Source organism: Meles meles, chromosome 11 (genome assembly GCF_922984935.1).
Source record: "Meles meles chromosome 11, mMelMel3.1 paternal haplotype, whole genome shotgun sequence".
Lineage (NCBI taxonomy): Eukaryota > Metazoa > Chordata > Mammalia > Carnivora > Mustelidae > Meles > Meles meles.
In genome coordinates this window covers 61,185,847-61,213,193 of record NC_060076.1, presented here as the reverse complement: position 1 = coordinate 61,213,193, position 27,347 = coordinate 61,185,847, and the positions used below count along the sequence as shown (strand labels likewise).

The 27,347-nt window shown below is 34.7% G+C and overlaps 1 protein-coding gene across 49 annotated transcripts in view; it reads right to left on the bottom strand.

Moving 5' to 3' along the window:
* The window catches only part of PTPRD (protein tyrosine phosphatase receptor type D), a 2,308,694-nt gene that overhangs the window by 175,113 nt on the left and 2,106,234 nt on the right, over positions 1-27,347 (bottom strand). For 18 of the 49 annotated variants that reach the window (XM_046022098.1, XM_046022091.1, XM_046022095.1 and 15 more), the window contains 10 exons: positions 27,304-27,312; positions 26,569-26,586; positions 24,861-24,971; positions 23,437-23,448; positions 21,166-21,435; positions 17,769-18,350; positions 8,914-9,047; positions 6,226-6,370; positions 2,447-2,752; positions 1,364-1,557 (listed from right to left, as the gene is read on the bottom strand). In XM_046022098.1, the coding sequence (XP_045878054.1) occupies positions 1,364-1,557; positions 2,447-2,752; positions 6,226-6,370; positions 8,914-9,047; positions 17,769-18,350; positions 21,166-21,435; positions 23,437-23,448; positions 24,861-24,971; positions 26,569-26,586; positions 27,304-27,312 (1,781 nt within the window). The remainder of the gene's footprint in view (positions 1-1,363; positions 1,558-2,446; positions 2,753-6,225; positions 6,371-8,913; positions 9,048-17,768; positions 18,351-21,165; positions 21,436-23,436; positions 23,449-24,860; positions 24,972-26,568; positions 26,587-27,303; positions 27,313-27,347) is intronic. The other 31 variants (XM_046022107.1, XM_046022109.1, XM_046022116.1 and 28 more) reach the window with 15 other exon arrangements.

Genomic DNA, 27,347 nt, shown 5'->3' with positions numbered 1-27,347 from the left:
CAACCTGACATAAGAGTTCTCATTGGCTCATAGTCTTCCTCACTCTGACACAAGGGAAGGAACTTGCAGCTGAAATAAATATCAGATTTTTCCAAACCCCCTCCTTTTCCATGCCCAGCTACTAATTTGCTAGGTAAGCATAGTACTCCCCTATTCACAACATCCCATCACTACTGAACCCAGTATAATGAAGCTATCCACAGGTTACATGTAATCCCCAGTTGAAGCTATTAATTGAAATCTTCCTCTTCTTTTCAGGTAACTACATAGAATACAGGGAAATTTATTATGGTATTATGTTTGAAACACTTTAACAAAAAAAAAAAAAATGAAACATATAATGTTATGCTTTAAACAATGGATTATAAAGCCAAGTAGTGACAGCATGGTTGAATACTACCACCCGAGGATCAATAACATTTCTCACATACTCAATGTTCTTACTTTTCGTAACTTGGCTTAACATATTGCATGGAGCACTGGGTGTGGTGCATAAACAATGAATTTTGGAACATGAAAAAAATTAAATTAAAAAAAAAATTCTCTCTCTCCCTCAGCCCCCGTCTCAAACAAAAAATGAATCTTAATTGAGGGTTCACTCTTGCTGTTCTGAGATAACTCTCAGCCTCGTCAGCCATTTATCCATCATTCCCTGTCACAAAATTCATTTTAAGTGTTTTCTAATAAAATATGAATTCGTCGAAATATATTGACACATATTTGTATGCTGACACCAAACAAGAGTATTTGAAATATGGAAGGCAACCAATAAATATTTATTTCTTAGAAAAAAAAATAGGGGATCCTAATTAATTTCCTGGAAAACTTTAATTTTTCATCGTCATTACCTTCATTTTTCCGGGAAATGTAATAACTACTTCTGAATACATGGTCTGGAAAATAAGTACTAAATAAAATACTATCTGGGTAACTTTCCTCAGGTAAGAATGCCTATTTTTCAACAGAATAAGTCATATATTTAGAAGTTAGATCAATTTAGTTTCAAGAAGTTCTAGCACAACTGCTTAGAATTCTTGTTACTTTGATTAAAATCAATTCAAATTTTTTGAATTCAGAAAGGCAAACTCAGATGTAATGTAACAAGTTGAGTATCTGTATTTTAAGAAAATAATTATGTGTTTTTCATTAGGCTTGAGTGTAATTTCATTACAACTAATTTCCTCACATGCTGTCAACTCTGACTGAGAAGGTAAATACTCATCATGTGTTTCAAAAACTAGAATTGTGTACAGGATTTTTTAAATGTCAAAAAAACTTGAAAAATGGGGTCCATTTCAAGGTATAGACTAAAATAAATATAATAAATAAATACAAACATAGGTATGTAATTTCAGAGGCTTACCTGTGCATCAGCCAGCATGACATCCTTCAGCATGGGCTGGCCCTTGGGCTCACCATTTTCCATCCTCACGTAATGCACCTGGTATCCTCTTATCTGGCCATGCTGTTTATTGGGCACAGGTGAGCGCCATGAGACTTTAACAGATGTTGAGTTGACAGCCTCTACCTCGACTTTGCGAGGAGGACCACTAGGAACTGGAACAACATCATTGGATAAAAGAAAATTATAGGCACTTGTCCCACCCAGTCAGAGTATTTTCTTTACTTAGGTTTAAAAAAAAAAAAAAAAAAAATGGGCAGACCCACTAAGTTTCCTTTGTGGAATATAAACATTTTCAAGCAATGAAAATGCTCAACCAATTTGCTCTACCTTTTAAGAAAAGATCAAAAAACATGACCAATGCCAAAAAAAAAAAAAATGGAAGAAAAAAAGAGTATCAGAGAAATAGAAAAACATGTAAAAAAAAATGTACAAAAGCCAAGGAAGATGCTTTGAGGCCCAAAGCATTAAAGCACAAAGAGGAGTAGCACTGAAATAATAACAAAAACTGGTTGTTGATTGTTGTGTGTTTTTTTAAAGATTTCTTTTTAGCAGAATAAAAAGATTCTTGATTATATCGGTTTTCTTCTTTTTTTCTCGTATCAAAGGTTTTCCAAACAACAGATGCCAAAAACTGAATGTGGAGCATCAGTGTCTCTGAAATATGCAAGACAAAAAAGGCAACAAGAAGAAAAGAAGGCAGATTTGAAAAGTTAACTTCAAAATGTAAAAGAAGTGACTAAAAAAGGCCAAGAAAACGCGGAAGACTTTAGACGGAAGTACAGAGAACGGCCTGGATTACAAGGTCATAGGAGCAAACTGTCCTTTCAAAGGGAAGCAACTTATTATGTTGAGATTGAAAAAAAAAAAAAATGCCCAGGCTGCCGCAAAAATAGGTCTTTGGCAAAAACTACTGAAGTTAGAGCGATGCCGGGTTAAAAAAAAAGATGAGCAGAGAAAAACTGATTATTGTTAGCCTATCAAAAGACAGCAGACCAAGATTGTGTCAGAAGGGTGCAAACTGATGTAGCAGAGGCAACATACCATCTTCATCAGTTCGAATCAACACGGAGAAGCTCTCGGGGCCGGGGCCGATGTCTGTGTGGGCTGTCACAGTGATGCGGTACTCAGTCCATTTTTCCAGCTGTTCCAAAAGGTATTTAGTAGTGTCCGAAGGAATGCCCAAAATTTCATGAGGTTTGTCATCTTCTCCATCCACTGAGGTGTACTTGATGGAGTATTCAGTAATAATGCCATTCTGTTTTTCCACTGGTGGAGGTTGCCAACTTACCAAAATACTAGTGGAACTTGGGCTGGTGCAACTAATGTCTTGAGGAGGAGCTGACGGCTCTTATTTTGGTAGTGAGTTAAAGGAGGGTTTGAGTGAAAGGATAGGAGTGGTTGGAAAAAAAAAATGATAAAACAAAAGAAAAGGCAAAAATAAATAAACGAACAATAGGACAAAATGAAAATAAGGCTTTGAAACTTAAAATAAAACTTTAAATTTATGTACCTTGGCTTAGTAATATGATTAAACCAAAAATGAATAAATGACCAAAATAATTGTTAAATAATGGGTGGGGGGAATATGTGAACATGAAACCTCGAGATAATAGAGCCTCAAATAAAATTACCTACCTGCAATTTAAATTCTTCTTCTAAACCAATCTCTCAGTATTCCCCAGCCCTACTGTACAGACTACCCAACTTAAAAAAAAACCTGTAAATATTGCAAGATTTGTTACATGAGAGTCTGATGATGCTTCACAGATGCTGTTTCAAGCTTTTACTTCTACAGTCTAGAATGAGGGTGATTCATATACAGTATTCATTTGTGAAAGGGCTTTCAGGTATAAAAATTTGCAATAACTGTTGCCCTTCCATCAATTCCAACTAAAGAAAAAGAAAAGAAAGAAAAACCCAAATATGAAAGCATTCCCTCTGACTATGCAAAAAACGGAGTCAGCCTGACCAGTTTTAAGGAAAGGTGTTAATCTAGCATTGATTATAGCCCGTACACATTGAGCATGCAGAATCATTAAAGGATGAAAATGCATATTCCAAGATTTACCTACCCGAGGGTAATGTCAGGCTTGTTGATTCTGACTGTAACTTGTACTTACCCTACGTCAGCTTTCAGCTTTTTAAAAAAATTTATTATAACTCTTCTTGAGACACCATTGCAAGTAAAGAATTAGATTCCACCAACAAATTTTGGTAAAATTAATAATAATCATCTATCTCTTACAAAGTGTTAGTAACACAGCCATTAAAAAGAAATGTTTAAAAAAAATCCTGAGAACCATCTGGAAAAGATATGACTTATGTGTGAAGTTTTTTTTCATTTTGTATGTAATTATTCATATAAAGTAGATTTGCATAAGAGTTAAAAGAGAAACTTTCTTCTTGTCCATTCTAAAATAAAATCATCATTTTCTGATCAATTATTTTCCATCAAATTACCCAAACATAACATTATTTGATAAAATTAAAAAAGCAATAAGAGCAATGCAACTGTTATAGTAAATTTCTTTTAAAGTTAATAATATATAATTCCTAAAGGACAAATAAGAGGGCTATTTATATTTATTTATTTTAAATAGGCAACTGATGTGGTAGAATGAATAAATCATTTCTAATTTTGTGTATGTGCCATGTAGTTTGGATACTTCCTTGGGTCTTAATATTATGTAGCATCAGGTATATCTAATTGTTTACACAGGATTATCAGTCTTTTTTAATTTACATGTCTTAGGTTCTTCATTATTGTCAATCAAAATGAAAGCTCCCTGTACTGATGAAAAGGAAATTCTCATAAGACAATCTTGTAAATTTGGAGTAAGATTTGCAAAATCATGAGAATATCTATCATCTTCATTGATTCTGACTACACATTCTTACGTTTCAAATTATAAAATTATTTCATATGCATTATCGCTATTCATAAAAAATTGAGTTGTTCATGTCAAAGCAAGGACTCATTTGTAATTCTTTTTAAAAAGCTGATTTGGTTTTTACTACATTGGTATCTTCAGATCTCCTATTCTATGAGAATATATTCAACATCTCTTGAACCTTTTACTGTAATAAAGTAAAAAAAGTAGATAAGTTTTGGTGTGGTTATAAAATGTCTGTTCTGTCTCTATGCATGTAAATAGGTATGTATGTATGTATGCATGCATGCAAAAAAGTCAATTTTGCAAACCATACAAAACAGAATGCTGAAGTATGTCACATTTCTTTTAATTAAATGTCTGAGTTTAAGAGTTATCGTCTACAATATTACTTACTAGTCTGCCCGGAATTCAAAGCCCAATCCAAAACTGCATTAATTTACTTGCTTCATTCTTTTAAAAGAAAGGGAATTTTATAGGAATAGGCTATAATCACTAATGGATTAAGTAATAGGATCCTAATACTTTTCATACCACCAGTCATGTTTTGAGAAAGAGAAAGAATATAACTTTATCTTCAAAAAATCCTGGAAGATTTTGAATTTCTATAGAATTTAGACTTGTTTATATGAAAGAAAATTCATTTCTTAGAAAATATAAATTTCATGTTTGCTGATAGGTCTAATATTAAGGTCGGCAGAGCATCCTTTTTATAAAATTCAATGTATTGAGATAACACATATCTATTACCTATATAACTATCAAAAATCACATATAAAACATACAGTATCAAAAATACCTAGGGAAATAACTCCATAAATTATTCAATTCAAGATAAATGGTTGTTCAATAGACTAATTATAGAAGTTTACTTATAAAGAGCAAACCATAGTATAAGTCACCAAACTTCCCATCAAAAATAAACCTCCATATAATACTTTACAGAAAGCAATCTTCCCTGGACACAATGAACCCCCCATTGTGATAAACACAACTATGCTTTAGAGTAACAGTTCCAAAAAGAAATTGAACCTGAGGAAACAAAATACAATTTAGGATTGCAAATTTACTTGTGATTATTTCACTGTTCCGAATTTGTCCAAATACAGATTTTCTATGAATGTTCCAAATTTCCACATGTACTACCTCAAGAGTTAATAATAAAGTAGTCAAATAATAATAGGGACTAATAGGGAAGTTGAATCATAATAAGAGGGAAGTTAATAAATAATAAAGAGTTGAGCTTTTCTCTGAGTATGAAAAAAATACATGAAATAAAAACCTGTTTATTAGAAAAGTTAAAACCTGTGTGCTTAGGTGTCGCCTGGGTGGCTCGGTTGGGCTAAGCCTCCGACTCTTGATTTTTACCTCACATCATGATCTCAGGTTAGTGATATGGACCCGTACATGTGGCTCTGAGCAGTTGTAGAGCCTGCTTAAGATTCTCTCTCTCCATTTGTTCCTCTCCCACCCCCCACTAAAATAAATGAATGAATAAACATAAATAAGCATTAAAAAAAAAAAAAGCTGTGTGCTTAAAAAACTTAAGAGTTTGGTCTTTGTTATCTCTTGAATTTGTGAAGCTCTCTTGTGATTATTTGGCAGTGCTCTGAACCAAAATTTGGCTTTACAGCCTTATAAGTCATTACACAGGGCCTGGTGGAACCTTCATTCATTTTCCTCACAGAAGTCTTCTAACTCCTCTGACTTCCTTCAGGTTATGAAGGCGGAGAATGGGATCTGCTATTTGGACCAAGTTGGAAACCAACATAGGCCATGATTACAATCCCCAAAGTTGGATGCTTACTAGCATAGAAACTACTGACTGTCAAACTTATTAATTAGCCCATTTGTTTGTTGGCAGGGGAAAAGAGGCCGCAATACCTCCTAATGAAAAACGGAAGAAAGGAAGCAAAGAGAGACACCTACTTGACTGCATGGTTCTGGCTGATATTTCAGCTGTGGAAGCACCCAGGCCTTGAGGAGAGCGTGCAGCCAGACGGAAGTAGTACAAACTGTTGGGTTTCAGCCCTTGCAGTCTATAAGATGTCCCTGGCTCAATGGTAATCCGTTGCTGAGGATAAGTAACAAAAGAACTGGGTCATTTTCATTAAGATTCATGCAAATATTTTTAGCACACTGCCTGCAACCTCTGATGGCTGTCACTGGGGTTATAAAGTCATCAAAATATCACAAACAGGATCAAAAGTGAGTATCTAGGATTGTACCAGGGAAACTATACAAGGAAAATATCAGTGTTTAAAGGCACATTTCTACTATAAATAAGGCAACCAGAACAATGGAAGCCAGAGATCTTTCTAATGATGATGCAGTGACCAAATCGGTCAAATAGGAGGGAAGTTGAGAGGCCACCACTCATGAGCATGTTGTACCTTAAGGGGCATGTGTTGCAGAGACAAAGCCCACAACAGACACTGACACCTGCCCATGTATTGGAGTCTGGTCAATGGGTGCAATTTCAAGTGAAGAGATTGCCTAGCTTATCTCCCATGACCTTCTGTAATTTAAATTGGGGCAAAGAAGATGTGGCCAGAAGTAGCAACAGAAACCAGTCTACAGTTTCTATGACATTGCTACAGGAGCTCTGAAATTGCAAAGTTCTGATGGGATAAGAATCAGATGTTTGCTAGGTAGATAATTTATACAAAGCCATACCATCACTCTAGACAGATTTAAAATCATTTTAAAACCTTCTTTGTGACTATAGAGCACACAGCTAGAGAAAAAAAGGCACCAACTTTTTTGCAAATTTTAACATCATAAAGGGCTTTTGAAATGAGGTTTCTTTAATTGAATGTTGTAACTTTTACTTTTCATGCTTAAGATTTGACTTGCGTTTCAGCAAAAATAGAGCTATGGGTAATCAATCTCAGATTGAACATTAGCCTGTAGTAAGCCTTAAAATATACACTAATATGTAATCTAGTAATGGCATAAATAATCTTAAGGCTTTTCATCGAATAGAGTTTGCTGTTTACACAACAGAAATCGTTCAAGGAGAATTCAAATATAAAACCAGAGAAAACATCCCTAGGGAATTCTGGCTCACAAACACAAAAGCTTTTCGAAATTTTAGATTTCCCAAATGATAAGTAAACATGGAATCCCCAAAGAAACAACTGTAAAACAGAACAGGTGTGCCAACACTCAGGCACCTACATCTACAGCATTTTCAAAGGAGTGCCACTCTCCTGCACTGTTTTAATCGATTTGTTTTTTAGTTGGCTAGTGGAAAGGATTTAAAATAAATTAATGTTGAATTATGTCTTAATAAAAACACCAGTCGTGGTAACTTGAGTACTTTAAGTTACAGCAGCATTTCAATTATATAGCTTTTTGCGTGCTTAATTCATATTGGCTTTGTTAGCTAACTCTAAAAGCATTGCATTTAGAACCTGGTCTTTGGAGATTCTGCTCATTTCAAATAGCTGTAGTAAGATAGTTGTTCATAGGAACATATTAATTTATTGCAGCATTCAGAATGATGCACCATAAGTTAACTGATAATATTTCATTTAGTATGTGAGTGTTTTAAAGAAAAAATGGTATTTCTGTTAAAAGTTAGGGACTACCTAGCTTTGTGAAGATCTTTTTAAGATAAAGAATATGAAAAGGTACAGTAAAATGACTTGTATGGATTGAGTTTTCACATATAGTTTCACCAACATTTTTGTCTTAATGTTCCAGACTCAATATCACAGTAACAAAAGAAATACATTCATTAATACCATATATTCCCATCCTGAAAATGTTAGATGTATCTTAATATTGATTTCTATAATTTATGCAAAGTACACCCAAGAGGCAGTACACACTATTGGTTAAAAAGACAGATTCTGGAACCTGACCGCCTAGATTTTCAAATCCCAGTTCTGCCATTCAGGAGTGTGAGATTTGGGGGAATCTGTTTAACTTTATTTGTGTCTTCATTTTGTTATATGTGGAATCAATTAAAAGTAGAAACTGACTCATGGCACCACTGTAAGAACTGAATAAGTTAATATATGTGAAATCCTTATTTTACCTCTTAATATATATATTAGTTACATTGATTTTGTTTCTCTTTTCAGTAACTATCAAGAATTGCCAGACTTCTTCAGTTTATAATTATTTTATTTGCATAGCATGCTCAAACATTATATATACTCCATTCATATCAAAAAACTCTTGGCACACAAATAAACATTTGTTACTGGGCCTCCTCTGAAACCAGCTTGGATAAATCCATCCATCCAAAGCCTTGGAGTCATTTGACTTAAGTGCTATATGATGACTTAAGCACTATAAGGCAGAAGAGAAATAAAGGAAGTCCCTAAGTCTCATAGGGTATATTCTTTTAGATACTTTCAGAAGAAGCTCAGAAACCTGGAAATAGAGACAAGCGCTGTTATGTTGTTGGTATTTGCCCCATTTTACCCCCAAAAGGCTTGAAATCAATATTCTGATTTTTTGGGTCAAGTTCCTTCTTTGATGAAGAACTCTTTCCCACAAAAGTCCTCTACAGATGTCTGACCCTTGGGCAGAACTTCGGAAAATACTCAAAAGTACAGGAGGCCCCAATATAGTGAATGACCAGAAGGTGAGAAACAGTCTTACCTCCTCTCCATGCTCCCCATCTTTGTAGACCAGCTCATAGTTGGCAATGGTGTCTGAACGTGGAGGTGTCCAAGACAGCAAAATACTTGTTTCAGACTCAGGTTCTGCTTTGAAGTTTAGTGGTTGCCCTGGCACTAAAAACAGGAAGGCAAAGGACTGAGTTTATCATCACCATGAGCGTTCAGGAACTCTTCCATTAGTGCATCCATTTAAACCTCTCCAAATGTGTCCATACGTGTAGCTTAATGGACAGCTAGGTCTGTAACATTGTTTATAGTCCATTATTCCTCCTTCAAGGTACAAGAATATTTTTAACATGGCACTTGTTCTTGATCAGTTTAAAAATCTATATAAGATAGTTATCATAGAATAGAGCATAAATCTGATAATAAATCTGATCTCACAAATAATCTTACTTCATAATATTGTAATAAATGAGATTATTTACATAATGCATTTGTAATCAATATTGTCTAAATCATAACAAGTGCTAAATACATAAAAACCATTGTTATTTTACAACTGGGAATTTGTTCTTTAGCACTGCATTTCACTTTCAAAATTATTTCCAATTTGGTTTATAAAATCCCACCTTCGCTACATTAACAAAACCTACTGGTAAACCAGAATTATGTAGTATTTTTTCTTATCAACCCACATTTTGAAAAAGGGGTTAAGAAAAAAAAAACTATCACTTATAAATAATTATTTCTAATCCCTAATTGACTTCTCTTTTTTAAAAGATTTTATTTATTTATTTGTCAGAGGGCCAAGACTCTGGGATCATGACCTGAGCCAAAGGCAGCTGCCTAACCAACTGAGCCACCCAGGAGTCCCAAGATACTCATTAATTTGATGCCTCTGTGAACATACTTCCTAAACAGGATATCTTTTTTTTTCTTTTTTCTCTGTAAGTATTTGCCCAGTGAGATACCTCACACAATCATCCAGAATGAGAAACAGAGGCAAAAGAAAATCAAAGAGCAAGAGCAAAAGAAGGGGGGAAAGAGGGAAAAATTAACAGGAAAATAGCAAAGCAAATAGAGAACACACTAGTTCTAAACGGAAAATACCAAACGTGCTAGAAGGAGCAACAATGGAAGCCAAGAACAATCAGACAGATGGGAATGTTATGATTAGATGTTAATATTCAGATGATTAAAGGGGTTCTTAGCCTAAAAATACACACACATACGCATATGTGTGTGGTCACTTCTTTCTACCTACTTTTTTTTTTTTTCTTTCTACCTACTTTTGTTTCCTTTTTTCTTTCTCTCAACTTCCACAAGTCTGAGAAGGAAGAAAGCTTTGTGTAACACCTGACTTAACCAAACTGGAACACAGTATTGTCAAGAATTAAAAACATGAACAGAACTAAAGGGCTGCTCTCAGGATAATAATTGCTTGTTATGTATTTCCTCCCTGCCTAATGCTAATAATAAATTGACATTAATTGAAAACATCTTGGGAATCTAATTAACTTTTTCTTAAACTGTTTACCTTTTTTGCTTTTAATTTGCCTTGAACAAATTCCCAGTGGGCCTCAATGTTTCATCCTTGTTTAGTGACACAAACTTCATCTGACCCTCCAATTCTATTAAGACACTTCTCCTTCTAAATAATGAATTAAACAGGCTCAGAACTTCAGAAGGTGTACTGTTCATTTTATTCTTGAACAAAATAAGTAGTGGTCAGAGAACTTCAAATAATGTATATGAGGTTCTCCTTGTCTGTTCTATCTTGCCCTTCTTTTGAAGTGGTCTGGAGGGTAATTTAATTTACTAGATGTTAAATTGTGGTAGAAATACAAATGTCCAGGGCGCCTGGGTGGCTCAGTCCGTTAAGTGTCTACCTTCAGCTCAGATTATGATCCCAGGGTCCTGGGATCAAGTCCTGCATCTGCTCCCTGCTCGGCGGGGAGCCTGCTTCTCTCTCTGCCCCTCCCTTCCTGCACCTGCTCACTCTCTCTCTCAAATAAATAAATAAAATCTTAAAAAAAAAAAAAAAAGAAATACAAGTATCTAGAGGTATGAGGCAGATCACTTAGAGAGTATGGAAACCAGGTGGGGTCTGGGGTCAATGGGAAAGGGCCCGGCACACCTGAAGAAGTTGATAGTTTTCAGCACCAAGAGATCGCAGCTTTGTGCAGTGCTGGTCCAAGTTTGCCTGAACTTCTGATTTTTCAACAGAAGTTGACAGTGAATCTTCTAGGTAAAATCTTTCAATTTTTAACCATTGGAAATTAATTGAATTAATTTAAATTAATTGAAAAACATGATAGGGGGCAAATTATGTCTACTGGCAAAATCCAGGAAACGGACCAGTGTTTTAAAAGACTTTTATTATATCAGGCTCTATGTTCATAGACACCTTAAGGTGCCACTACTTAGATCTCACTGGGAATTGAAGATTCACGTAGAGATGCTTCCTCAGAGGTATTCAGCCATGTTGAAACAACCACAATAAAACTGAGGCAACAAAGTAAAGGAAAAAAGCTATGAAATTAATGGATTTATTTTTATATTCCTCAAACATAGTAGTCTTAATGATAATATATGTATATGAAGAAGCACTTCAGGGGGCTCCAAATGGTTTTATTTCTCTGTACTTTATTATTTCTCTTCTACTTATTTCTCTGTACTATTTGGAAACACAGAGAGTACTTCATGTTCGGTCAGTTATGGTTGCTTCAGATTCTATCTCCAAATGTTCTCACAGTCTTTACAACTCAAGCTTATTGTCATTATTTTATCTTCATTTCTTGTTTGTCTATGTCTATTTTACTATTAAGAGCTTTTCTGTGTTGTAGCATTTCCCTCATCAATTAACTGAACATAAATTTTATAGGAAACTCTGAGATTCTGGAAACTCATGGAAAAAATTAAAAAGGCCAATCCAGAAACTTCAGTGCAATTCTTCTACACTAGCAAGGGGATGTGGATATTATTGACCATAAACCAAATTTAGAATTTAGATGTGGACAGAGGAAAGGGAGGTAGAACTTATAATATTTCCTTAAGCCTATATTCAAGAAATGTTTGTATTTTGTAAAGTGGTATCAAGATTGTACTTTTCTTCTTGATTACTTAATGTCCACAAGGAAATATAAACATGAACTATCAATTCCCCCAAATAAGATTGTAATCCCATTGGTGAATGTAAAGTAGTTGAGTAGTACTACTGTTATATTCCATATAAATATCTGAAGGCCACTCAAATAAAGAATGAAGAATGAAAGAGAGATGAAGGGAATATCTGTATGTCATCTGAAATGCTGATAATATTAGAAGAAATCACTACTTAAGTAAAATTAAGTAAATATCTCTAAGGAGAAAAGGGTTATCATGTAGTAAATGGCTAACCAACAATTTCACTTAGCTATATTATAAATATGAACTATTATCAGAGAAAGGAAAGTCATTATTGCTAAAATAGTATTTTAATAAGGTACACATTTGGAAATGTATCTAGCATGTTGATAAATGATAACAATAATAAAAGCAATGGCCAGAATTATAGAGGTAGTAAAACAAAGCAAAATTCAAAACAAGGAGTCTGATTTATAAGTGCTAAAAATATATCATTGATAAAATAAGTACTTAAGACACAAGCACCTGCACACATTTTACTCTCAATTGTCATTAAATTATCAGTGTGAAAAGTTAAATTTTATTACAGTTGTATTTAAATCTAAAGCTCCTTTACTCAAACTCCTTTTAGCTCCTTTGCTAAAACTATTTTAAGAATGCATTTAAACTGGACTCAGAAGTTGGGAAGTTGGAAATTAGTCTTTTTCTACTTTGCTTATTTAGACCTGTTGACATATACTAATGAAATGATTTAGTAAGTACTGGAAACCTAAAATGTCATGTCTTTAAATGTCATAGGGTTTGTTGGTTTGTTTGTTTGTTGTGCCCCCCCCCCCCCCACACACACACACAATGCCCAGAATTTGGAGTAGAATCAGTTTCTTCAAAAAGTTTAAGGTCAGTACTACTCAGTATTTAGTAAACAGATACAATTATTTTCCTTCTAAAAGTCTATACTATTAAAGTATACACATAGAAATCTGTATATTTTTCCCAAGAATCTATTAAATATATAGAAAAATTAGAGATTTTCTAAAGAAAGAAAAAAGAAAGACATTAGGATTCAACAGATTTAGAATGGCTCCAATTAGCGTGAACATCAGGCAACATTTTAGGGCGTTAGGTTTTAGGTGAAATTTAGTACATTTTTTATCACAGTTTTATTTGTACTTCTTTTATACAATACAGTTATCATATATTCTTATTATAATTATCTATACAAGAAAATATGTAAAAAGACATCCTTTCAAAATGTGTATTCTAATAGTAGAAATCTTTTCCTAGCCCAATATAAATTCTTCCCTTGACAATGACCATATACTGCATTCTCCATATTTTTAAGGTAAACTAGTGGCAAGTGACTGCACTGCCAAGAGTTAAAGCTATGGAAAAATTGGAAGATTAACCCATGTTTCTAGAAAATAATTATTTTAACTAAAATATTTTCATATCTAAAATCATTTAAAATTACTTAATATTATCAACTGGATAATCATGACTAAGGGGAAATATTATTGACTTTAAATAGATCATAGTTTGATTTTCTATATTATCAGCAATACAAAAATTGCTATCAATCCTCCACTTATATCAATTTGTTAACAATTATCTTATATGAGGTTGAAGTGACAACTTCCCTCTTAAACTTACTTTGTTACTACATACTGTTTATTCAGAGTCCAATTTTAAATAAAAATAGGACTATTGGTGCCAGCAAATTAAAGATTAAAAAAATTAAATGAACATCTTTTAGATATAGAAAACATAGAAATTTATATCTTTGTATCTATGAAATTTAAAAAATTCATTTTTAATTTTTAATTTCAATTTTTAATTGAGAAATTTATACATATTAGTAAATTTTCATAGGTTTGGAAAGATAAAATTGTAGTGAAAATAATTATATCCTCAAATTTTCTATAGACCCTCTAAAAGAATATTTCACAATGATTTTATGTTTTTCCCTAGCTATGATCCTAAGAAATATTTAGTCAGCAAGGAAAAAAAAAAGGAGCAGCTCAGCATTAATTATATTAGAACTAACATCATTGTATTTGGCAGGTGTCCACTAACATCAAATGGCCTTTGTTAATTAAAACTAGGGAACAGATCAAATCATTGTGCTATTTTGGAAGGTTTTCTTAGCCTATTGATCTTGGCAGGCACAAGTCATTATGTCATTATATATCTTCTCAATCAATGGGTATTAAAAGTACAACTATCAAACAAGGTTCTTGGAAATAATGTAAAAATACTCAGAGATTGGGAACAACTCTTCTAATGCATCGGTGACCCATTCATCCAGATGTTTCCAAGTTCAGAGTCCCTGGATCACATTACTCAATTGTCCCTGTTGTAGCACTGCCTTAACTAAGTTATGGGTCATGGCTTATGTCATATTATGTCCTTGGTGATACAGAAAACCAAATATGTACTATTTAAACATCAGTTCTATATCTTTAAATAAACTGTGACAAAAGGCATTATTGTCTGTCTTCTCTGTTCTGCTTATAAAGATTCTCATGATTCCCAAGGCTTCTTACACTTTAGGTGAATTTGGTTCCAGGAAGTATCTGGTGTCTAAGATAGCTAAATCTTCCTGATATCAGGAAAAAAAAAAGTTATAAGACATTATGGATTCTTATGTTTAAATCTGTGGTTTGAAAACTTAGAACCAAATTTACCGATCAAGTATAATAACCTGTGAAAAGAGGCATTCCTTTCTTTACTTTCAGATAAACCTTTTTTTTTTTTACATCTAAATAGTTTAATGTACTTTTGTACTAGGATAATATAACAGCTACCTCAAGTATTTTAGAAGTAAATTACATATAATTCTTAAATAAAGATATGAATAAATGAATGACTGTGTTTCTTCTATTTATTGAGCACCTGGTAGGCACAAAAATCTAGCAGACACTGAAACTATCACAAAAATAAATTATTAATTAAAAAAAATAATAATGCTTTAAAGTAGCTAGGGTGCCAGGATTTAAATTCTGCTTTCCTACTTACCAACATTATGACCACACAAAACAAGTTCCTGAATCTTCTTCAATCCTCAATTTACTCATTTGGCAAATGGGGTAATTCCACATCTACCAAACTGGGTTGTAATATTACTACATGCAACACTCACAGTACCAGCATATGTAGCAGTTTTTATTATGATGATGATTATATAGTACTTACTAAATTATAAACTGTTTCTATCCATTACCTAATCTATGGCCCTGCAATGGGTTGAAGTATATTCCACAAAATTTCATATGTTGAATTCCTAACCCTCAGAATGTGTCCTGATTTGGAAATAAGATTTTTGCAAATGTAATTACTTAAGATGAGGTCACTTGGTTGGGTCCTCATCCATTATGACTGGAATCCTTATGAAAAGGGGAAATTTGGATAAAAAGCCACACACAGAGAGAGAACACAATGTGACAATAAGGCAGAGATCAGGGTGATGCCTCTCCAAGGCAAGGAACCGCCGAGATTGCTAGAAAACCAACAGAAGCTAAGAGAGAGACCCAGAAGCTGCCCTGAGAAAGAACAAGTTCCATGTAACTTGATCTCAGACTTCTAGCCACTGGAAGGGAGAGACAGTAAAATTAAAGTTGTTCAAGCCACCCAGTCTGTGGTATTTTGTTACAGGAGACCTAGAAACCAAATACCACCTCTAAACTCTGTAAGGTGGTTATTATTTTTGATGGTAAGAAAACTAAAGTTCAGAGAAGTGAAGAAACTTGTCCAGGGTTATAGAGCTAAAAATGGTATACTTGATGTAAACTCTGGTTATATTACTCTGAAACTAGGCATTTTTTAAAATATCACCACTGAGGGACACCTGGGTGACTCAGTCAGTTAAACATCTGACTAGTGATTTCAGCTCAGGTCATGATCTCATGGGTGGTAGGACAGCCCTTGTGTCTGGGCTCCACAGTCAGCAGGGAGTCTGTTTGAGTTTCTCTCTCTCTGCCCCTCCCTGCAATTCTCGCTCTCTCTCAAATAAATAAATAGATCTTAAAAACTATATTACCACTGAAAAATTAGAAGAACTGAAAGCGGAACACAAGTATATGTTCTTTGTATATACTTTCTTTTAACTTTAAATGGTCAGGAGTTGCTGAAATAGTGTAATAAAAAATAATTTTATAATAATTGACCAGTTTTAGTCAAGAAAAAGAACAGGAGGACAAGATGTTCAGATTTCTACACTTTCCAATACGAGATATATGGAAAAATTAATTACAGTGTTTTCCTGTGTATTAATATAGCAAATAAGTACAGAAGAAATACAAAACTCAAGTAGGGAAAATATATGAATGTTTTTTAGTATAATTGTGATAAGGTATATATATTACAGCTATCTTTCATATTATTAGAGAAAATAATATATCCATGAACAAATAGCAAGAACCCAATAACAGTATAAAAATAAAACAAAGTGAAGCAGGCTGTAAATATGTTCTGAGATCTCTAGTAGCCAGAGAAAATAGGTAAACACTCTCGGTGGCATGATTCATAACGAATAAAATATGAAAACAAGTCAGGGTTAAACACAGGTTTATCTAGTCCTGACACCTCAGAAAATTCATTCCCAAGATTACCAATGAGTTACACTTAGAGATTATAGCTATGTCCAATAATATGGCTTTTTATTAATGTTTTTTATCTAGATTCTCAGAACAAACCAATAGCATACACCAAAACACTGAGATTTTTTTTTTAAGATTTTATTTATTAATTTGTCAGAGAGTGAGTATACAAGCAGAGGGAGCAGCAGGTATAGGGAAAAGCAGGCTCTCCACTGAGAAAGCAGCCCAATGTGGGACTTGATTGCAGGACCCTGGGATCATGACCCGAGCCAAAGGCAGCCGCTTAACCGACTGAGCCACACAGGCGTCCCCAAAACACGGAGATTAACACAAGTTACAAGATGCCAACACCTCATAGGAGTCAAATTAATAGCTCACACATGTTCAAGAATAAACTTTAGAAGAAAGTTGCTATGTTACATCCTCAACCCAAGGCAAAATTGATCACTTTGAATCAAAGACAGGAGAGGTCTCATACCCGCTTATCAAAACAGAACCACTAGAATGGCCAAGGGTTTCTCCATAAAATAGTGTGATATCTGCCTGAATGCCGATGAAAATGAGTCAATGAGACCCTGACATTTGATACAGGATCTTGACAACTGTCCTTCTCCACCCATGAAACCATACAAAGAAAAAAAAAATCAAAAATCCATTAGGAGCGTATTTTTAGTGGGTAGCTGCCTGGAAAATAGAAGACACTTAAATGTGTAAGGCTCCCTGACAAACAATTTTATTTTTAACTTTATCTTGAGCCACCCAATCTTTCATAAGGAAATAATGAAATAATTCATATTTCATAATGAAATGAAATGAAGTAATTTTGTGGGGGTATTCTATCAGAGTCACTAGTATAAAGCAACATATTTCTATTCTCATAATGCTGCATGGAGGGTCCATTTATCTATCTCATTCAGAAAAATCTTCAAGTCACTTGGGTACAAATTTAAAAAAAAAAATGCATCCCTCTGCTTGAAAGTGTTATTTAGTCTTTCAGGGGTCCATGCCTGTCCCGTTCCAGATGCCTTACCTTAACCTCTCATTTAGAAACTCTAAGTCTCAAAAATTAAAATTCATAATTATCTTTGTCCTTTCTTTGTTTTCACCATTCACACCTCTTAGTGGCCACTCCTTCCCTCCTGCTCTACTCCCCATCCACAACCAGACTTACCTCCAGTCTGAGTGATGACTTGTATGTCACTCGAAAGAGGACCATCTCCAATTGAGGTAAAAGCCAGAACTTTGACAGAATATGTTTTCTGGGGCACTAGGTTGCCAATAGTAGTGATTTGGCTGTCAGCTACATTATGCTTCATCCAGTTGTTGACGTGCTGAGTGGGATCCATTGTATAATAAACTCTGTATCCTTGGATCTGTCCATTTGGTTCTTCCGGCTCCTTCCACTGTACCAAAATGGTGGTTGAACTTAACATCCGCGCCTGGACATCCCGTGGGGCACTGGATGGTGCTTGTTCTGAGGTTTGCGTTAGCACAGGCTCACTGGGAGGTCCCCGCCCAATGTTATTGACAGCAACAACCCTGAATTCATAATCTGAGTAGGGACTTAGTCCAGCGACACTGTAGCGTGTCGTTGCCACCCCATCAATTTCTTTGTAAGGTTCCTCAGAATTTTTAGGTTTATGTTGAATGATGTAGTAAGAGACAGGCTCAGGGTTCCCAGAGTCCCATGTCAACGTGATGCTTGTGGCTGTGCTCTCAGTCACTACAGGAGTTCCTGGAGGTTTGGGTAAGGCTGGGAGAAAAAAGGACAGTGAATATCCATCATTTTTAAGATATTGCAAAGATCCAAGAATTCTACTATTGGAATAAGAATTATTTATGTACTGAAGATTTAGATTAAATTATAACAAAAGATTTTTTGTAAGTGGGTAGGCTGTACAGTAAGATGCATAGGGGGACAAATCCCATTTTACTAGAAGCACATTAGAGCCCTGTGATTTGAAGCTTATGTTCAAATCCATCAGTTATTAGCTATGTGATCCTAGATGCATGGCATAACCTCTCTTTGCTTTAGTTTTCACATGTGGAAAATGGGAAGAAATATGTATTGTACAGCTGGGTAACTGTATTTCATGAGTTCGCTGTGAAGATTAATGAGCTACTCCACTAATGTTCTCAGAATGTATCCAGCACCCTCAAAAAACATTAACTGCAATTATTATTATTACTATAACCAAAAGTTTGGCCAATTAGCTCCTTGCTTCAATATAACTAAATGCCAACACTGAAAAGAACACAATTTAGAATATATTCAAATGGCTTTAAATCGCTATGGAAGAATAATATCAATATTGTTTTCCAGTTATAAGACATAGATAATATTACTATAATTTAAAAAAATAATAAACTAGGGGCACCTGTGTGGTTCAGATGGCTAAGCATCTGTCTTTGGCTCAGGTCATGATCCCCAGGTCCTGGGATCTAGCCCTGAGTCTGGTTCCCAGCTCAGAGGGGAGCCTGTTTCTCCCTCTCCCTCTGTCCTTCCTCCTACTCATGCTCTCACTCTCTCCCTTTCTCTCATTCTCTGTCTCTATCTCAAATGAATAAATAAAATCTTTAAAAAACCCAAAATAATCTAACCAAGAATCTTAAGGTTAAAAAGAATAATAAAATTTTAATTAATTTCAAATTCATGTTTTTAGCTAATTTTCAAAAATGTTGTTAAATTATATTCACAAAATTTTTAAGTAGTTTACTATCATAATATTAGTCTATATTCAATATCAATAATACTTGAACTTGTCCTACCAGCTAACTTTTGAGAGAAAACCCAGAATGTAACACTCAAATGATCAGCCCTTTTGTACCCTTTTTCCTTGTCAACATAAAGGCAAAAAGTACAGTACTCTCTAGAGTGACAGCTTTTCAAGAGTCAGAAACTTGTACTTGATTACAGGTGTAATCCCCATACCTAGAATACTGCCTAGCAGTATTAACTGAATGAACGCCTAATTGAGTGAATGAGTCAGGATGCATTCTCATTCTCTTCCACTTGCTATTTTTGTTTTGATTTACTTTTTGCCTACAGAATTCACCCTTATATTTATTTATTTTTGAGGTAGAGAGAGTAGAGAATGGCAAGAGCCTGGAAAACAAAGATAAGAATTTGAACAAGATATTAGTTAATGTGACTCCTGATTTTGAATTCTTGAAGGTCTTCAGTAAACCTTCAAATATTTGCAACTGAAATAGTTATTATAAGAAAGGTGATTCAATATTTGTATATTACTCTAAGAACTATAGAATGTTAATATTTGGCCAAGGGATTTTACTGAAAATAATAATAAAATGCCATTTGAACAAATGTTCAAATATTCTGGATCGGCATTTTTCAAAACAGTAGATGATCCAAATTTTCCTTACATGTGTTTCTGTAGAAATATTTCTAATTAAATATGTGTTTACTGATACTTAACACATTAGTTTTGCTGTCACATTTATTGTACAGTATAGGTTTTGTGCCTATAATGTATGGATAAGTTTAAGTATGCTTAAAAGTGTTACCAATACTAAATACAACATTACTATTTTAAATGACTAAATGGTGACAATGGCATGTACTTTGTTGTTATGTCACATTACTGCTTTTTATATGGCATATATTTGATATATATGCTTGGTGGGGATATGACACCAATTATAATATGTGTGTTACGTTTTTTAGGATCATATGTCCTGGAAGGCAAAGATAATTTGTGTTCATTTTTGCAATAGTTCCAGACATTTGCAAGAACCTAAAGTCACCCTCCATCTGTCCCTTTTTACAAAAGTATTCTAGAATTCTATAAACACTGATAAAAACACTTTGTACCCTACATACTTACTTTTGTTTTCTTTGTTTCAAAAACATTTGTGAAATTTGTAACTTCGGTTAACTTTTTATTTGCTTGTTTATGGGAAGATTTTATTTTTATTTTTTTTCCACTTTATTTTATTTTATTTCTTTTCAGTGTTTCAGCATTCATTGTTTATGCCCCAACTTTGGTTACATTTAGTGCACTTAAAGAAAATAATATTTCTTGAGCACATCATGTATAGAAGATAAGAGATAAACTTAAAATAAAATATAATGCTGCTTACATTTTGATTTTTAATGATAAGACCCATCAAAATTTTACAGTATCTATTATTAGATCATGTTGATTTAACTCTTTCTTTTTCTTTTGTCTTCACAGATTTGAATATTTATGTGCATTTTTCTATCATGCACTCTCACCAGGGCTCTGGATTAATATGAAACCTGTTTGCATCAGTTCTATCATAATGGTTGACAGTATCTAACAGTTCTCATTTTGCCTGGTTAGTGCTTGTGCCTAGCTTATTGTTGAATATTTTGATGATTATCATTACTTAGGCTATCAGTCCTTTTAAGAATCTCCTTACCTATATATGTGTAGCTTAAATGATACCACAGATATTACTGGAATCTGAACACTGAACTCAGATGAACTGATACATTTTAGAATTCCAGAGGTAGACATTGTAGAAACATTAGTCAGGAGACTTGAATGTACCTAACCCCTCAAAGCAAAAACCATTAAGTTTACCTTTGACAGTGATCTGTGCTATTGCTTCAATGACACCCAGTGTTGACATAGCAACACAGGTGTAATTTGCTGACTGTCTCACATCATTCAGTTCTAGTACATTTCTTCCTATTGGCATATCATCTTCGGGTGTCAGATCTTCTGCCCCCAACATCCACTTCACATAAGGCATTGGTGACCCCACGGCCACACAGGTGATATTAACACTTCCACCTGGCATGATTTCATGATTAGTAGGTGGGATAGAGAATCTTGGTGGGACACGGCGAACTGGAACAAAACACAAGGGAAAATGATAAAATAAAAGGCAAGATAAAGTGGCTTATTAAACATATGACATGCACTGTACAAACACAATTAAACAATTGAAACATATTGTGGATTTTCCAAAAAACAAAACAAAGAAAAACTGTGGATAATACAGACCATACAAGTATGGTATGTGTATACACAGAAAAAAGTATTTAGTTTAGGCATTGATATCTTAGACACATTCATACAAAAGTTGATTCAGACCTACAAGGGCCCCACAAAAAACAAAAACAAAAACAAAACAACAACAAAAGAAAACTATCTACAAACTAACAATATATAAACATCATGCATAAGATAAACACAAAAACATACACATGCATGCATATAGCAAAGGTCCTATGCATGCATGTATATGCAGAAAAGGGGGCTGGAAGGTCACCAGCAGATTTAAGTTGAGTATCAAAACCAACTTCAGTGCTGTGCACTTCCAGTTGATGTGAATGTATGTGTGGGACCACACTGTCACATCCCAACCCTGGAAAACATCATCTAGAGGACACGGAAAGTGCAATTTATTTGCTTTCAGACTCAGAATAGAAGCAGCCTCAAGACCTCACACTAACACTGGAACAGACACAGAAATATACACACATATCAATTTATGCTCACAGAAGAAGAAACAAGTCCAATGCCAGTAAGGATACTGGATTGGGTCATGCAAGGCATGCACAAGATGAAGTCTCAAGGCCCGTGCTTAGGACAATGGGAAAAACAGCTGGAATCCAAGACAACAATGACAAAAGAAGAAATAACAAGGTAACAGCACTAAACATAAAGGGAGGAGATAAAGTACAGTGATTGAAACAGGGATTTAAGGGATGACAGGGCTCAAAGAAGGAATACATTAGATTAGGCTATGTTGTCAAAGGTAAGGATTGCAAATTTAGGAAGGGAGCTGGTATTTCACATTTAAGATTCTACTCAGTTCAATCTAAGGTTTCTAAGGTAAAATGACATAGATGATGGTTACAAAATCAAGTAAGAGGCTTTTTATGCTACATTCAAATGGTAGGACACTGGGTCTAAAACACACAATGAAACAGAACATTGAGAGAAGAGGTCATATTAAAGCAATGCAACACAGAAAATATTACCAAGCAATTAGAGTTCAGTGTTCCTGCTTCAGATAATCTGCATGTTTATATGTGCTTAAGTACATGTGTCTTGGACAAGGAGAGGGCAAGAGACAAACGGGACTCATCTTGGTCTCTTATTGGCAAAACATTACACCAAGAGTATTTTAGGTCAAGAGGTAATCATTAGAAGCATACCTTACATATGGATAATACAGTGATTTATTTTTAATTATAGATAAGTTAATAAACAAACAACCTCATAACCCCAAGAAAATGATACATAAATAATTCTGTCTGTAAACTTTTTGTCTGTCGTTAAGTTGGAGGTAAACTTCTGTTGATTCGAGAGGGCTCGCTGTAATGGCCTCACGGGTGAATGACAGGCAGAGAAGAAAGAGTTAAGCATGCCTCCTGCAGCCAATTAACAGGTTACACAAAGCCAAGTAGGAGCCACTAAGGTGTCAAAGAACATATCAAGAAAATAGAGGAGAGTTTAGTCTTCATGCTTGGGATTAGGGGAACAACTACAAAAAGTCATTCTATGGGCAGCAGGCATCCTTGTATGACAAAAATTAAGGTGAGGCAGGAGACGGGAAGAGTGGGGCAGGAAAGAAAGCAGGAACACTGACTGAGCTCAAGGGACCTGAGAGAGTTAAGTGTTACCAGTTACCATGCACCCAGGTACATTCTCGCCCATCATGCACCATGGTTAGATACCGCCAGCAAGCACCGGAAGCCATGGCCAAGGACATTCTCCACTAAAACATACCATTAACCAAAAGAAGAACACAATGCAGCTACATTCATTTCATTTGTATTCTTTGTTATTGGTTTAATTAAGAGTTTTGTAAGGTGGGTAAAAAGTAAAAAACACACCAACCTTCTCGCAGCTCTGAGGGATGTAGGGGGTTTGATGCAGAACACAATGAAATGAGGAAAGGAGAAAAACAAGGGAAACACAGAGAGAGTAAAAAGGCCATATCAAGGCTTTCAACTGCTACTTGAACATCTTTACTTGCTCTAGTTAATCCTTCCTACCTCAACTGAAAACGTTAGCAACAACTCATGGACTAATACAGTATTAGAAACAATAGCTAGCATCATTTTGAAATTTTTCCATTAAAGAAGGTTCACATGCCTCATGCAGCAAAGGAGGTCACCATTGTAAGAAAAAGGTTCAAGGGGCTTTCAAGGAATTTGGAGAAGAAATGGTTTTCTTCATATTCTCCCAACCCAGACTCCAGAGAAAGATAGGAGAGGAAAACATCCCCACAGAAACAATATTATCTCAAACGAAAATTTCAAAATCAAGCTAGATATTTTCCTAAGGAAACCCATCTTAAAGTAACTTAAAGCCCTCACAGTCTTTAATTTCCACCCCAACCCATGCCTTTTGTGGTATTCACAGACACATAGACCAGGAATAAGAGCATTTCCACTGGACAAAAAGCTATAGGAACCTGATTTGGAAAACTCTGGGGAAGGAGAAATACTTCTTTCTAATTGAAATGAAAGGTACAGACATTCATAAGCTCAAAATGTAACCATTTATATTACTTTATGAGAAAATACGAATGTATCTTCATAAGTCATTCTTGTCCCAAGGACAACTAACATTATTTGTTAAAAATACAATCAGCATTCCAGGGCAATGGAAAATTAAACTTTTCAGAATATTAACAACTTTTTAAAATGTGTGTAAATATATGCACAGACATATACACATACATAATATCACCTGTTCATTAATTTTAAGAAGTACTAAAAAAAAAAAAGGAATTACAACTGTGCTATTTTCATGGAGCACCTTTTCTTTTTGTTTTTTTGTTTTTAAATTAGCAGCTTTATCCTTATAGCTCTGCAGCAGAGGTCTTGAAGACATAAACACCTTTATGCTTGGAGGTGCACAGAAAACTGATTAGTAACACACCAAGCAATTATTTCAGGGTTTGATAAGGAAACAGAAGAGAAACAGCAACAGAAAAAAGAAGGAAAAGAAGAAAACTTCAAACAAATCCCAAGCATAGTTCAATCAATGCAGTCAAAGTAAATCGAGATGTTGAAAATGCAAATATACTTACAAACTGCAAGCCTCAGGATAGGTTTTATTCAAAAGTTGTCAATTTTTTTTTTTAACAATAGGGTTAAGATCTTCAATTCTCTATTTACTAAAATGCTTCTGCTAGTGTAATTATTTAGTGTATCAGCTTGATACCTACTGACACAACAACACACATCTCGTGGGTCTCTCAACTCCCCCTGAGCCTTAATGAAGAAGCGATGCCAGGGTGACGTCTTTCCTACCTCTGACATATAAATTGGCAGGGGCAGAATAGCGAGTGCCCGCGCTGTTGGTGGCAACACACTCATATTTTCCTTGGTCAGATTCTTCGCTCTGTTCGATCTGAAGGGCGCCTGTATGGATATAAAATATAGTGCCAAAGAGATGGTCAGAGAAGGCTTTCTCAGCGCAGAAAGCTAAACCTCTTAACAATATGAAAAGCCCTGCAAAGCGAAGGTCCGCTCAGCGTCGTTTCAATCTCTCGCTAAGGTGCACAGACAGAAAATGATGCGATGAGAAAAACATATAGAGATTATTTTTTTTAACATCATCAATGCTAGCATAAGAAAACAATTATCTCTTTTCCCGAATAAGACTTCTAGTCATAATTAATACTCTCATTTCCTAGACTAATAAAATGAAGATGGGTGAGACTGCTTCAAGGAAGTATGGCTTTTAAATCAAACAAAAGATTAATTTTTGGTTTTGTTTTGTTTTGTTCCATTTTGGTACCAAAAGTGGCGCAAAAGATAGGTACGCTCAAAAAAAACCAGGCCGGGTTTTCAAGAAAGTCTTCTGCTGAAGAAAGGCAAAAATACGCAGCAAGTACAAAAAGGCTGCACAAAGCAAAAAATTAAAATTAGTCATTATATATTATGAAAATATTACTTAAAGAAACAAAACTCCCTTAAGACATGCAGATTTTGAAGAAAAGAAAGACAGTTTGCCACGACTTACAATCATTTATTACATTTGCTGAAAAACAAAGAGCAGTTGAATTAGAAGGTTTTAAAAAAAGTTAAAAAGCACGGCCTATGCCAGCGAGGAAGAGCCAACCAACCACTGCTTGAGGACCTCGAGACGGATCCCCTAAGACACCCATCAAAATCCACAAGTGGGATTAGCAGTGTGGTGTCACAAAGCCCCAAGAAAAATACAAAACAAGAATTCTAAAAGAAACAAACATTGAGTCAAAGTATGAAAAACCAGCAATATCACATACCACCAAGAATACTGAGCACCTTTTGTTTCCATAGCCTGAAGGACAGAAGATCCAAAAATCCAGAGGCGAGTAATCCAAGAAAAAAAGAAGTGGGGGAAAAAAGCATTGCTGTCAGGTTGTAGGCGAGTGGGATCAGGTGGAAAGGGGAGTCATTCTTTGACTTTTAAGACAGTAAGAGAAAAAAGAATTGAAGAACAAAAGCAAAAACCTTTTGAAAGATAAAGACAAAAAGCAGATGTTCCAGGCTGTCTTCTGCATGTCTGCCACTGTTCTCCAGACCATCTTGGCTTTGGTCCAGAACAAGAACAGCTAAGGAAGAAAAAAAATGATCTTTTTTTTTCTCCGGTTGGACAAAAAAAAAGGAAAAAGAAGAAAAAAAAAGAAAAAAGGAAAAAGGAAGAAGAAGAAAAGGAAAAAAAGAGGGACAGATGGTACGCTGTGACTGGTCTGTGGTCTAGAGACCTGGATATGCTTTCTTTGAAGCATATCACAACTTAAATAATCATTTCCATAAAGAAAGAAATGAACAAAACAAAGAGAAAAGGAAAAGGAAAGGAAAACTCACAATATGAGAGTCATTGATCATAACCAAACAGTACAAAGGGAAAAAAATAAAGTTGATGGACATATTATTGGAATGATGTTGAAAACAGGACAAAGATGGGAGTGATGAGAGGACAGAAAGAATGAGCAAGATCATTCTGTGAACGTTAGTTCAGCACTCTTACCTCTTATTGGTGTACCACCTGGGTGGATAATATGAATGCAAATAAGATTAGAAAGAAGAAGCATTAGTAAGAGAAGGAGGAGGCTAGGGCTGGGGAGAAGAATTAAATTAGATTTACAGAATTAAATAAGGTCTTAAAAGAAACTTGAATTACTATACTGGTAAAACAGGAATATATTAGATAGTATTATTAGATTATAAAAAACAAGTTGCATTATACCACAGAGGGCAAAGACCACAATAGGCATCGTTGCCTTGCTCAGAGAAGCAACTGAGTTCTTAGGTCTGGGGTCATATCGGGATAGAATTATATCTATATGCCTCATAGTCTTAAAAAAATAAATAGAAACTAAACAATACTTTTTAAAGACATAGTTTAGGAAAAATACTGGCTAATCTATTTAAGTATATATATAGATACACATATATATATACTGTTATAGGAAATACTAATGACTAACTAGAAACAAACACTGTTGGTTGAATATCTTATGCTTCTCACTATGCTACATTTGTGTGATACGACTTGTGTACTATTTTATTTTTCTAGACAGTGTTCTTACAATAACAGTTCTGTGGATGTGTGCGTGTGCGCGCCACTACCAAGATCTGGTGTCTACACTGACAGTTAGTAAAATGCATGCCATGCATTTTATTAATAATAATAAAAATAATAATAATATTCTGGATATGGAAATTAGTGGGGGTGAAGTGCGCTTCAGAACTAAGCACTTACCAATAGATTCTGGAGATTTAAATACGGAGAGAAGAAAGACAGCA